A 13,284-nucleotide genomic window follows, 5' to 3' on the forward strand; every position below is an offset into this window, starting at 1 on the left:
CATGTTTACCTGAACAGACGGACACGCAGATGTCTGAAGAACCGAGTGTTGCCACGTTTTGCTTTTACCTAAAAACAAATCCAAGAAACACAACAAGCTTCATAAAAAGCTTGTCATAGGCTGGGGAACGAGGCCAAAATCTACTAAACAGTCAGAAAACATGAAAACCTCAGACTCTGAAGGAACTAATAAAAATATTCTCATTTAGCAAACAGATAACAGCTGTAATCCTGCCTGAAACAGTTCAGCCTGATTTAAGGTCAGACAGTAACGAGGAAAATGTCTTCTTCAGCTTAAAAAGAAACGGAACATTTCATTCATATTTTTATTTTTCTGATATGCATTTACACACATATAATAAAGCAAATTACCAAACAAATATACAAATACCATATGCTATTCTGCACAAAATACAGATCATATCTGGCACTAGTGTTCAAATCAGAACCAAGAAACTGGAATTTAGTTGGAGAATGAGAAGCAGAACTGAGAAGAACGATACTTGTTGCATCAATGCAACATGAGGCCGGATCCACAGGACTAAAATACGTGCTCATCCAGTAACAGAACAAAAACAAACAAAGAAAAAAAACAAAAACGTTGCTGGTAGAGGTTCACCTTCAGCAAACACTCTGAAATTAAGAACAAAATGATTTCAAGTCTGCTCAGCAGCACCGTTGGCAACACAGAACGCGTCAGACAGGACGTAAAACCCCAACAAACCCAGAAACCATTGTTGCATTGCACAACATAAATGCAATATGAAATAATACGGGTAACAGTGCAGGTGCCTTGAGCCACCGCCGCAAGCCGCCGCGTAGCCTTGGTTATTTGCATTTTGTGTAGCGTGTGCAGAAACATCAGTCTGCATAATCCTGGATCTGGACTTCATTCATCCCTGCGGTGCTAGAAGAAAAAAAAAAAAAAAAAAAAAAGACGCTTGATGCGGAGTGGCGTCTACAGCTGATGGGTGAAAGATTTAACAAAAGCCTGATAGCTGTCTTTGGAAGGCGATTGAAAAAGTCTTCGTGTAGCAGGTTAACGCGGTATGTTCTGCATGAAGAAGCTTCCCTTCGACAAAGACAAACATCCGGAATCTACGAGTTCTCGTTTGGGGTCTAGAAGACACAGCGGAGAGTGACAAACAAAACAAACATCTTCTTGAAGGCACCATGAGTTAACAAAGATATCAAAGCTCTTGTACTCAGCGAGGCGGAGCCATCCTGAATAAACCGTCAGCCAACGAGACCACTTTTCTACAATTTCACAGAATTGACTCACTGAATAACAGAACAGGAACTCTCAGCCTCCCCTGAGACCTTCCAGAGACCGGTTCCCATATCTAAACACTGTCACAACCCCACCCCCCCATCGTTTTACACATCACACCCAGGAAAAGAGGAAACGGTGAGCCGTACTGCCTGGTCCCTGGTTGAGATTTAAGATTCCCGCATGGAGCTGCATCCACATCGAGAAGCAAATAAACACGAGCGCGACTGGCACAGTGGTTTCATTCCAGCCTGCGTGGATCGACACACAGCGGCTGCGTCCTGGTTAGACTGGTGTTACTGGTCAGTGTCAGCAGCCTGCGGCTCACACGGAGGAGCATCGTAACGTGTCTCAGAATGTTTCGCATTTCTGAGAAGCAGAGATGGGTTTTACTCGACGCCTCGCCGGAGAACAACCGAAACGATGGCGGTTTAACTGAAAGCAGGGAAAACACGTTAAATACGTCTGCAGCACTTTAGGTGTCGACATTTTAAATATCGGTCTGTATACTGGAGTTCCTGGACTGCTGGGTGAGGGGGGGGTGGTTGTTGTTGGCTTCTTTCAGCAGCTCTCCGGTGTTGCTGCGAGAGTCCGGCTCGGATGGAGACGGCGGCTTCTGCTCTGTGGTGAAGCAGAGCGGCGACAGGTCTGTGCCGTTGCCTGGCGACGAGGCGGTGGAGGCGGGAGAGGTGGCAGCTCCTTGCCCCTGGGAGGAAGAGGAGGACGAGGATGTGGGGCACGTCTCCAGGCGGTCGTTCTCCACCTCGGGGAGGAGGCTGACGGTGGCGAAGCGCGTGTGGTAGTCGCCCCCGTTGGAGCCGTGGCTGCAGGATGTCTTCATGCTTTCCAGGTCGGAGCAGCTGAACTCGGAGAAGTGGCTGGAGTGCGAGTCAGCCACGGACGGCAGGCTGCCGCTGAGTGAAGGAGAGTCAAACTCGGAGGAGTTGGTGCTGCGCTGTTCCAGGAGCTGAGCATCCATGTCCTCCCGGGTCTCGTTGATCTTTGTACTTCCTCCTCCTTTCTTGCGCAGCTTGCCTTTGCTCTTTTTGCCGCCAGAGCTGGAGGAGGAGGAGCACGACGTCTCCTTGGCCCACCTAGTGGAGGTTCCTTTGCCCTCTGAGGACGTGAAGCCGTTGGCGGGACACGTCCAGCCACAGCGGCCAGCGTGGCTGCCGTCGTCTGCGCTGCTGCTGCCGCTGTGATGCCGCCGTTTGCCGGGTTTGGACTCAATGTCGACCTGGACCTCCATGCTGTTCCCGTCTCTGAAACAACAGGAAGGAAACAAGAGAGGAAGCGGTGAAGCTTGAACAGAAACAGTGTGGGGTAGGTCTGGGCGATGAATCAGATTTTAATCTCAACTACGATCTGGGTTTTCAACGATCATAAAAATAAAAGGGTGTGATTAGTTTCCTCTCCTGCTGTCTTCAGCTGCTAATCGAGCGTCTCTGGCGTTGCAGCGCTGTGCTGTAAACTCCTCCCACCGCCGCTTTGCTTTCATTCAGACACTGTTGCCAACTTGGCGACTTTCTCATTAAATCTGGCGACTTCTTTTGTTAAAAGTGACAAATCTAGCAGCTTTTACTGGAGTTATTAGAGACTTTTCTGGTGTTTTTGGCGACTGACTTGAAGGCACATATTGTTGTGCAGTTACTGTAAGGAAGGAGCAGCGGGAGCCTCTCCCGTCCTAAAGCACTCCCAGGCGGCCAGTCTCAGTCGGCTCCGGCTGCAGGTCAATGTAGAATAACTGCAGTAGATTGTGGAAGTTCACCTAAACATAGTTTATACCTATGTCAGTGACAACTGATTGCATTATTTTCCTATAAACGCACACGTGGTTTGCCGAGTTAGATCACTATAATATCCCTACGTCACGGGGCGTTGCTGTAGCAACGCGTTAATTTTTTTAACAAGTGAATAAGAGAAGCGCGCAGTAGCCTGACAGCAGTTGTTTGGCATAAAACGTACATGGAGGCCAACATGAAATAGTTCCTATACTTTTAGCGTATTTATCAAGTGTTGTACAAAAGAAATAGAAATTTGTTATTTAATAATAATAATATTTACTGTATGGGACCATGGTAAAAGCGGATTAAACAACTCAAAACCGTGCATTAGACGGTTATAATGGACAACAAGAACACCACGAGGCGCAGCGTTGTTTAATCCTGACATATTTATTCAGTTTACATCAGTATTTGCACTTTGTCAAGACAAAGCTTCATGTTGTTTGTTTTCTAAAATATGTGGAATCCTAAAGACACTGTTTAAAAGCCTCATTTTAATGTTAAATAAATTCATGCTGTTAAAGATAATCGTGTTAAATAATCGAGATCTCCGTTTCAGTCAAAATAATTGTGAGTATAATTTTTGCCACAATCGAGCAGCCCTAATATGTGTGTGTGTGTGTGTGTGTGTGTGTGTTGTCACAAGACTCACATTCTACTCAACAACTGACAAACTAAAAGAGTTGCTCTTATTTTCTCTCACACACACACACACACACACCCACACACACACACACACCCACCCACCCACCCACCCCTAAGTTTTACTGGTGTTTTTATGATTTGACCAAACATTAACTAATCAACAATCTTGATAATTCAACATTTCTTTCCGACACATCTCATACTGGAAGACGAAGGTTTCCACCATCCTTCCAGTTACTGATGACGTGTTGGACATTCCTGAACCCAGTTCCAGAAGTTCCTGCATCTCCTCATAGGTTTTCCCGGCTTCATGCCGACAATCAGAGTCTTCCCACACGAGAAGCTTCTCACTGCATCACTACTCTCTGCAGCTGAAATATCATCATCCATGCAGCGATTCTGCTGGGATACTGGGAGGCTCCAGCTGCTTACTGGACGGGCAGCGTAGAATCATGCTTCCATAGTAAACATTGACGAAAGTTTCAACGGTCATTTTTAGCTTTTATTTATCAACATCAGGCAGAAGGACGTCCATCAAACAGCGTAATCCTCACCTGTCAAGAGGCATGTAGGCATTGAGAATGGATCCAGCCATTGCTTTGGTGCTGGCGCTGTCGCTGATTGTTCCCAGGCTGACGGTGCCAGACTCCCCGCTGAGACTGCAGCGCTCCTTCTGTACATCCGCCTGCACCTCCAGCCTGACAACATGCAGCAGGAACACTTAGACGCCGCGGAGGGAGGGAGAAAAAGCAGCTGGCTCATGTTGCCGGTGTTGGTACCTGTTCAGGTAGTTGACCATGACACTGCCGGAGAGGCTGCCGGTGATGCTCGCTCCAGCCAGAGCCGTGGTGGAGGCGGTCTCGCTCAGGTTGTCCCTGTTGGCTCCCAGACGGTCCATGTGGCTGCCGCTGGCGCTGAGGCTGCCCGTCATCCCCCCAACACTGCCCTCACCTATGCTGGGGTTATTCCTGGGGTCTGCCACCGACGTCGTGTCTGCAGAGGACGGAACAAAACGTAAGCCAGCAGGTTTCCTCCAGACGGCGACTCTTCAGGTCACTGCGGTAAAACGTACCTGCTGCAGCCGCCCCGCCTCCGCCGTTCATGTCGTTCTCGTCATCAAACTCAATGCGAACTCCTTTTCCATTCCCAGCTGAGACGCCACAACCTCCGCTGCGGCACAGCGAGATCGGCACCACGCCGTAGACGTACGCCAGCATGATGGGGACGCCGATGCCTGAAGGGGGGGGACAGATGTCAGGAGCCACCCGGGTCAAGGAACGAAAACAAACTGAAACATGGTGGAAGCTGCGTCAAAACAAGCTGAAGCGACCTCACGCAGCAGCCGGGGAGAAATCCTGAGACGTCAGCAGAATAAAAACTTCAACATTAAACTACGGAAAGTCTGAAGGGTCAAACTAAGATGTCAAAGATCAGCATGTCGCCAGGAGCTAGACGGGAAACAGAGAGAGAGGAAGGAGGGCTTGGAGGCCACACTGACCCACAGTGACTGCAGCCACCACCGGGGACACGATGACGGAGAGAGTCACCCCCCCAGCAATCACCAGGTTCCTCTTGTGGTTGGAAATATCTTTGCCTTCGTAACGGTTGTGGATCTGATGGAGCAAAGAGAAACATGTGAGTGAACACACTGAAAGAATCTAACAAGTCTCCCTGCCACTGACCAGACTGTCGGCCTTGGTTACCATGCCGACGGCGCCGGTGGGGGGTTTATAAACTACACCCCGCTCCAGAACAAAGCAGCAGGGGGGGCTTTAAAGTTTTCTCCAACATCCCAGCATTAGAGTTAAAGGTGTCACAACAGTTCAGCAGATGAGGAACCTTCAGGTATTTTTATGTGGAGGCGAGGAAGACGACGGCGAACGGGGAGATGGGCGACCAAACGTCGTCAGACGAGTCAGAGGAGGACAGACAAGCAGACATGGGACAGGACTAAAGGTCAGCATCTGGAGGAAAGCAGGGGTTCAGACTGGACACAAAGTGGAGGAGTTCAAAGCAGAAATCTCCTTCTGGCAAAGCAGCGGCACATTTATTTCTCTGGATTTTCTATGAAATAAATACAAACCCAGACAGGTCATAAATAAATGTATACATTCATCACGTGTATTTAACCACGTAAAGTTCATATGAAATCTGCTGCTTTGGGAGGCGTCTGACAGCTGGAAGGAATGTTGTGGAAATTTGGGTTCAACTTCTTCTATGTCTTCTTCTCATCATTAACGGTGTTGCAGATTGTGTTCAGTCTAGAGAAACAGCGACGCAGTGTTTGTGTTTGTAAATGAGGAAGAGTAAAAAAAAAAAAAAAATGCAAATAGCAAATCAGTTTTACCTTAAAAATCACTTTCTTGGAAAAAAATTATCAAAAAAATGTTTGTTTTTGTCATGAAAATATTTAAAAAGTGATAACTATAGAAAACATTGTCGAGGGGCTTCGAAGACGAGCGGATGTGATTAAACGGACGTCTGAAAAAGCAATGATAAAGTTAGTTTCACTGATTTGTTTTCCTTTCATCTAGTCAGAATTACTGTAACACAGTAGACACTAAACCCTAAGTTGCCCCCCGATGTGCCTATCATGGTATGAGCATAAATGTAAGTCGCTTTGGACAAAAGCGTCCGCTAAATGACTATAGAATAGAATAGAATAGAATAGAATAGAATAGAATAGAATAGAATAGAAGAGCATGTGCATAAAGTCTGACTCGGCAGGTGGAGACGGGGAAGCCGGCTGCAGTGAACCAGCGCAGGTGTGAGTTGGAGCTCGGCTGGTCTGGTTTTCACACAGGCAACATTAGATCACACATGTAAACAGTATAGATGAGTGGAACTGGAAGCTGGAGGCCGAGGCTAGGCCCTGCAAATGAACGAGACCGGCTCCAACGTGGCGGATCTCCCTCCAGAGACAACGTGGGCCCACAGTTTATTTTACAGAGCTAATTAAACAGAATAAGCTGCCCGTGCAGCGGCCTCAGTGAACCACCAGGATGCACACGGAGCGGAGAGCTGCATGTGGAACACAGTCTGATGTGATCATGACTGAACCTGGTCTGGTATTTCTGGAGGGGAAAAGGGGGGTTTGGCTTCTTGGCAGGCTTTAGAGGGGAATTCTGGATGATTAATTACTTCTGGCTTACAAAGCGTGTGTAGTAGTTCCAGTAGCGCTTCACACGGGGAGCTGAACGACAACAGCACACATGAAACTCTGCAACTTATCCACATCCTGAAATCTGCACGAAGCCTCACCTTCCTTCCGACGTATACGGGAATGCCGATGATCATAGCAGGGATCGCGATGCCAGCAATCAGTGCGATGCCAACCGGTGCGCCGACAAGCGTTCCCAGTTGCCACAGAATCTTCTTCTTCCTGCTCCACGGCTTCTTCCCCCAAAAAGTACAGCCTGATGGACTGAAAGAGAGGACACGCTAGCATGGTTTATTCCCACTGCCAGCTACGAGCCCAAGAGGACGACAGACGACATGTTTACCTCAAGTAGTGCAAGTCTGAGATCTCCTTCATGCAGAGCCAGCAGAACTCGCAGCCACACACGGCGCAGGTCATGTGGTTACAGCTGCCATCATTCATCTTGATGATGTAAGCGGCGCAGCGCGGACACGGCTTGATGTCGTCAGCTGAGAGAAACACACCAGGATGTAAAAACTGAAACTAAAACACTGGACAACTCTGACATCTGCACCCAAACGAGGCCCCAGCTGACATCAAGTCATCATAGAGCCCCTTTCCCATCAGGGCGGTCCGGCTCCAGACAGGATGGTTTGCTTCGGAAAACCATGACCTCTGTTGCGTTTCCACAGCAACCACATCTTTACCGAGTAGGCAGGGTAATAATAGCAATGGTGTGATGTCATAGTAGTGCAACACCTTCATGAAATGATGATGAAGAGGAACACATCACAGAAACAAAAGGAGGACATCCAGCCGTTTGGCTTCCTTCTGACTGCCACGTAAATAAACCTGTTATATTTATACATGTTCCCGGTTCCTTCTGACGGCCACGTGGCGTTAAATAACCTGTTATATTTATACATGTTCCCGGTTCCTTCTGACGGCCACGTGGCGTTAAATAACCTGTTATATTTATACATGTTCCCGGTTCCTTCTGACGGCCACGTGGCGTTAAATAACCTGTTATATTTATACATGTTACCGGTTCCTTCTGATGGCCAAGTGGCGTTAAATAACCTGTTATATTTATACATGTTACCGGTTCCTTTTGACAGCCACGTGGCGTTAAATAACCTGTTATATTTATACATGCTACCGGTTCCTTCTGACGGCCAAGTGGCGTTAAATAAATAAACATGTTATATTTATACATGTTCCCGGTTCCTTCTGACGGCCACGCAGCACAGGACCCATCAACAATCTGGAGTGTGTCAAACTTCACGAAAACATTCTAATAGGGGTGGATTCACGTCAGGATAGTCCGCTAGACACCGGCTCAGTTGTAGGGAGGTGTATCAATGTGGAACGAGATCACGTTCATGCTGCACTTTGGTCAAACCAGCCAAACCATCAGAATAATAAATCCACATTCCCACCAGAGGTGGCGCCGCACTGGCGTTTAGCAAAAGACCTGCATGAAGAAGAAAACTGTTGCAAGTTAAACATGGAGACTAAACTATCGTTGTTTTGGGTTTTTATTGTGTCTGATGCGAGTATCCCGCAGAAATACACAGCAACAATGGACGCAGTATGAACAGACGAGGCAGAGGACTCTTAACGCCATCATCATGTATTTATCCACCATGCAATGCTACGTCAAACGCAGGTAGTGACTTTTTTTGTAGTCCGCTTCCTGTGTTTGGCTTGAAACGGACAGAGACCAGGGTTTGTAGGCAGACCAAGTCCGGCTCCCTGGCCAGAATCAGAACTCGTTTGGCCCCAAACGAAGCGGACTGTCCGAGCAAACGACTCGGATCAAAAGGCTGATGTCAACGAGCCCTAAGATGTGATGAACAGAAATAAAAGTTTCAGCATCTTGGAAGATCAGTGATGCTTTTATCCATCTGGTTGTGCCTCATCAGGCTTCATGTGGACCTACCTGCTGCCCCGCTCTCCTGGCTGTAGCTGAGGGAGGATGAACGCACGGTTCTCAGGCGGAGGCTCTGGGCTCTCTGCTGCCGCGCTGCATCGCAGGTCTGGTTGGGATGCCACAGCTGCTTACAGTGGTAACAGAACTCCGTGCCACAGCCGTCTCTGCCACATGTGATCTTTGGACAGCTGGCGCACCCAAAGGCTATTACTGCATATCTGGTAGAGGAAAAACAAGACAGTCGACAGGAAAAACGGGGTCATCTCTGAACAATCAATCAGTCGAATGTTTCTATAAGGCACTTTTCACAAATGAGCAGCACAAAGTGCTTTACAAAATAAAACGCATTAAAAATTCTGTGCAAATTTAAGAGAATAAATAACTGAATTCCACACCTCCTCTTCTGTCACACACACCCAAAGCAACAACCCCACCGCTTTTCTTAGGAAAATAAAAGTATAATCTAGCTTGACATTAATGTGAAGAAACAATATCTCTGCTTCCATCCACATCAGGAGCCTCCATGACCACAGAGGTAGCCACGGGAAAGGACCGGATCTGGGCCAGCTGGGGCCCACACCACAGCCTCTATGGCTGCAGCGCAGGGTCCTCAGCAACCCAGAGCCATCCCCATGGCAACAATCCCGCAGACAAGGTGCTGGCGTGGAGGATCCTCATGAGGAAGTAAACAGTGTTCAACGTGTTAAAAGTAAAAGTAGTTTAACATGAAAGAGAGCTGGTCATAGACAAGGTCATGTGACCTTTCAGGCCTCTAAATGATGAGTCAACAACTGCAGATAAAGAACTAGGATGCAAGTTAAACTAACACACAATTAAAAAAGGTAAATTAACATTTGAGAAAGGTGAACATGAACTTTTTTACTTTTACACAGATGAAGTCTGGCCAGTACCAGCATGCACCAGTACAGCCTGCTGGTTGCAGTCCACTGGTGTCAGCTGGGAGATCATGTCCTTTACTGATTAAAACTGACTGACATGAAGGGAAACGATATAAAACTTGATTTAAAACATCCTACTTCTCTGAAATGAGCCTGTTATTGATGAGGTTGCTGTAGTAATGCAGTGGCCTGAATCTCAGGTTCTGACACAGGGCAGAAAGAAAGGATCAAACAGAACATCTGCTTCTGCGCAGCAAACACTACGTTCACTTTGCCAGACTTTGCAGATCAGATGCTTCATGACGGACATTGATTAGATGAGTCTTTAGTTTTAGAGGGAAAACTGCATGAGGTTATATAAAAGCATTACGCTAATCTGGATATTTTCCTTTTGTGTAACTGGTGTTAGAGAATGTAGGACGGAGAGTCTGTTTGCTGCGTCTCCAATAACAACATGCATTCATGCGACCTCGCACAAGGCAGTGATAACAGGAACAATGTGGCGTTCCCGCTGCAGACAGCGTGTACTGGTGATGTGACGACGGTTTAGTCAGGAATGTAAACTACTAAAGATAAGTAAATATTCTTGGGTTGCATGACGTAAGCATGAATCGCAGACGACTTCCAGCTCCTCTGAGACGGACATGAGGATTAAGATTCAATCACAGCGGCCAGAAGGTCTGGAAGACTTCCTACACTGCGGATCTGTTTAAACAACCCAGACGTCCGTCTACAATGCAAACACACAGACATGTTCCTCTCCAATCTAGTCGTACTGAAGATTGCAGCAGTGAGGAAGAAGACGGGGTTTGGAAGTTATCTTAATGAACAGAGTAAACTTTCCATCATGTGCAGAGACAGTGTGCACAAATGACTGGTTGTACACATATTAAACTAATCTGTAGCTCAGAACGACGTAGAGTTAACAGCAACGTACGTGATGATGCGGATGTGAGCATTTCACACGGAGATCTAAACTGTGATTATACAATCATGTAAAACTGTCATTGTTCCTGCTGGTTTGGAGCTTCAAGCAAGGAGGAGGAAAAAATCCAAAGCAAGCAGTTTATTCTAAATACAATAAAACGTCATGTGAGAAAAAATCTTGTCCTGAAGAACATTGGCTCCGTTTCTGGCCAAGTCATTTATGGAGCGGTCAGACAACGGCAAAACCAAAACATATCCAGTCTAACAACTCTTCTGCGGCAGAAAATAAAGCACCAGAAGTACTTCTACCGTGTTTAGAGGGATGTTTTCTTTTCTTTTTACAGCCCCACAACCTAAAACAATTCCTGGAAGAAAAGGAAACGGCTGATGGAGAGAGAAACACAAAGAGAAATCAGTTTTAAATGCCGCTTTGGCAGAAAGTTAGCAAGTATCTTCCTGGAAGATTGTACACTGCAGACGAGAACGGCTGACGTCTTCCAAGCTTTGCAGAGGATAAAATACAAAAAATTGTTGTCAATAAATGGACTCCTTACATCAGGGGTGTCAAACTCCAGTCCTCAACGGCCGGTACCCGGTTTCTATTGTAGGCTATGTATGAATTGGCTTAAAATGATGTGTATGTAAAGTGTCCTGTGACAACATTGTTGTGAAATGATGTAACGCAAAGGTGCACCGCAGCCTTAAATGTGTTGTAGAAACATGTGTGTCCACATCAGACTGCCCAGTCTCCTGGTGAAGTTGTACCCAACTGGCTTCCTTGTGTCAGAATGAACCCAAGCGTGAATAAAACACGTTGTTGTTTACCGGTTTCAAAAATAAAAACACATTAAAAATAAACATGTTGATAAGTCAGTATTCTGTGAGCTGAAACTGAAGTTTCTGAACTGGAATCCATTTTAGTTTTAAGTTGATGTTTTTGTTCACTATTGTGTTATAAAGAGAGAAAGCTGCATTTTCTTCAACAGCTTCACTATTTTCATATTCTATGAACCCTGCAACTAGTTTGATGATTAGTGGTAAGATTTGGTTTTCTTCTTTAGCAATAATTCAATAAAACAAGTTGTGAATATTTATTTGGTTCATAAGCTCAACATCTTGTTAGGTTTTCCTGTTTACCGGATAAACGCCAGATCCAGATTTTAAAAAAACAAAAAAACAAACAAAAAAAAAAAACATATGAAGAATGGAAACAAGGAAAAAGCAGTAACTTCTGTCTTGCCAGAGCAGGAGATCTTGCTTTTTGGTGTGTGTGTGTTCACTTCTTACCCGCAGTCTGGGGCAGGGCACCAACGGCAGTCTGGGTCGGCAACCAGCCACCTCCTCAGCATGAACTCCTCATACTTCTCCATGAGCAGCCGATCCCCCAGGATCATCCGGATGTCGTGCGGGTTGAAGCGCTCCGAGCACTCGGGGCAGCTGATGTTGACACGCGACTCTGAGATCTCGATGCGCAGGTACTGGCGCAGGCAATCGATGCAGGAGCGGTGGTGACAGGTCATGATGTCAGGGAAGCTCTCCCTGGAGTGGCGCAGAAGGCACAGTGGGCACTCCAGTAGCTCTGACCCCACTCCAGCTCCGAGCTTGGAGGAGGAGGAGGTAGAGGAAGGCCCTGAGGCAGAAGAGGTGGAGGCAGCAGCGACAGAGGCAGCTCCGGTCCCGGTCACGGAGAAGAAGCCAGAGTTCTTATCATTACACATCTCAGAGTGGATACTCTCGATGCTGGCGATACCGTCCACTCCCGTCAGCCCTCCAGGTCCAGAGTTCTGGAGTTCTCTGGACCTTTGACGCCCAGATCTGGACTCCCGTCCCCGTCTCCTGAAAAGAGAGGCCAGGGACAGGCGCCGTTTCTTGGGGGCCTTCTTCACAGAGGGCAGGGAGATGGAGGAGGCGGTGGACTGCAGGTCCCGGTCGGACCCCATCACTCCACCGCTACCATCACCCAGCTGCTGGTGCTTCTTCAGGCTCATCTCTCCGGAGGGAGGTGAGGGGTGTGCCACGGGGGAGCCAGGGTTGGGCAGCCTCTCTCTCACATGTGCAGATAGGTCTGGGAGTTGGATGGGGCTTGGTGAGGGGGTCAGGTGGTGGATGAAGGAGGGGGCAGGGGATGGGGGGTCAGGGTGGGGGGACAGGGCTCCAGAGGGCCCGTCTGTGTTTAAGACATGATGGCTTCTCCTGATCAACCTCGCCGTCACATCTAATAGACGGATTTTGGCGAAGGGGTGGGGGTCACCTGGGGTGAAGATGATGCAACAGAACCTGGAGAGAGCAAGGAGGGGGGCAGGAGTGTTAAGAATAATTCATCATTTACACACAAAATATTCTACTGAAGTTTACAGGCATAATGACTAATATATAATAATATAATAACTAAAACTCTGTCCTTCACATTAAAACACCCCTTTTAAACACTGAATTTATCCATCATAGAGATGGAGAGTTACGGGAAGCAGATTAATCAAGATTTCATAAGCTTTGGTTTGCATAAAGACATTTTGTTAAATTTGTGTTTTTTAGTTTCAGTTTATTTTTATTTGCCGCTGTATCAAAATAAACTGATATCAAACCAAATTTGAGATCTGTGCAACTTGTGCAGGGAGCAAAGACGTGCGTTTGCGTTTGGTGCTTTGAGTTACAGAACATGCATGTTTGAGTGCTAAAGTATGGTGG

The 13,284-nt window shown here is 47.0% G+C and overlaps 1 protein-coding gene across 1 annotated transcript; it reads right to left on the reverse strand.

Annotated features, from left to right (window-relative positions):
* Positions 1-431: 431 nt before the first annotated feature.
* LOC306756176 (E3 ubiquitin-protein ligase RNF19A-like) lies at positions 432-12,838 on the reverse strand. The gene is made up of 9 exons (XM_079240852.1): positions 11,884-12,838; positions 8,780-8,988; positions 7,202-7,346; positions 6,960-7,122; positions 5,197-5,311; positions 4,771-4,932; positions 4,478-4,691; positions 4,253-4,396; positions 432-2,531 (listed from the first exon to the last, which is right to left on the reverse strand). The coding sequence occupies exons 1-9, from the start codon at positions 12,582-12,584 to the stop codon at positions 1,760-1,762; spliced, it is 2,625 nt and encodes an 874-aa protein (XP_079096978.1). The 5' UTR covers positions 12,585-12,838; the 3' UTR covers positions 432-1,759.
* Positions 12,839-13,284: the final 446 nt, after the last annotated feature.

This window comes from Telmatherina bonti (assembly GCF_933228915.1).
Source record: "Telmatherina bonti genome assembly, chromosome: 5".
Lineage (NCBI taxonomy): Eukaryota > Metazoa > Chordata > Actinopteri > Atheriniformes > Telmatherinidae > Telmatherina > Telmatherina bonti.

Coding starts and splice junctions, on each gene's coding strand:
- LOC306756176 (XM_079240852.1), bottom strand. CDS start 12,584: ATGAGCCTGAAGAAGCACCAGCAGCTGGGTGATGGTAGCGGTGGAGTG. Junction 8,989..11,883: donor TGCCCTGCCCCAGACTGCGG/GTAAGAAGTGAA, acceptor TTCCTCTACCAG/ATATGCAGTAATAGCCTTTG. Junction 2,532..4,252: donor GCCTACATGCCTCTTGACAG/GTGAGGATTACG, acceptor CTGTTGTTTCAG/AGACGGGAACAGCATGGAGG.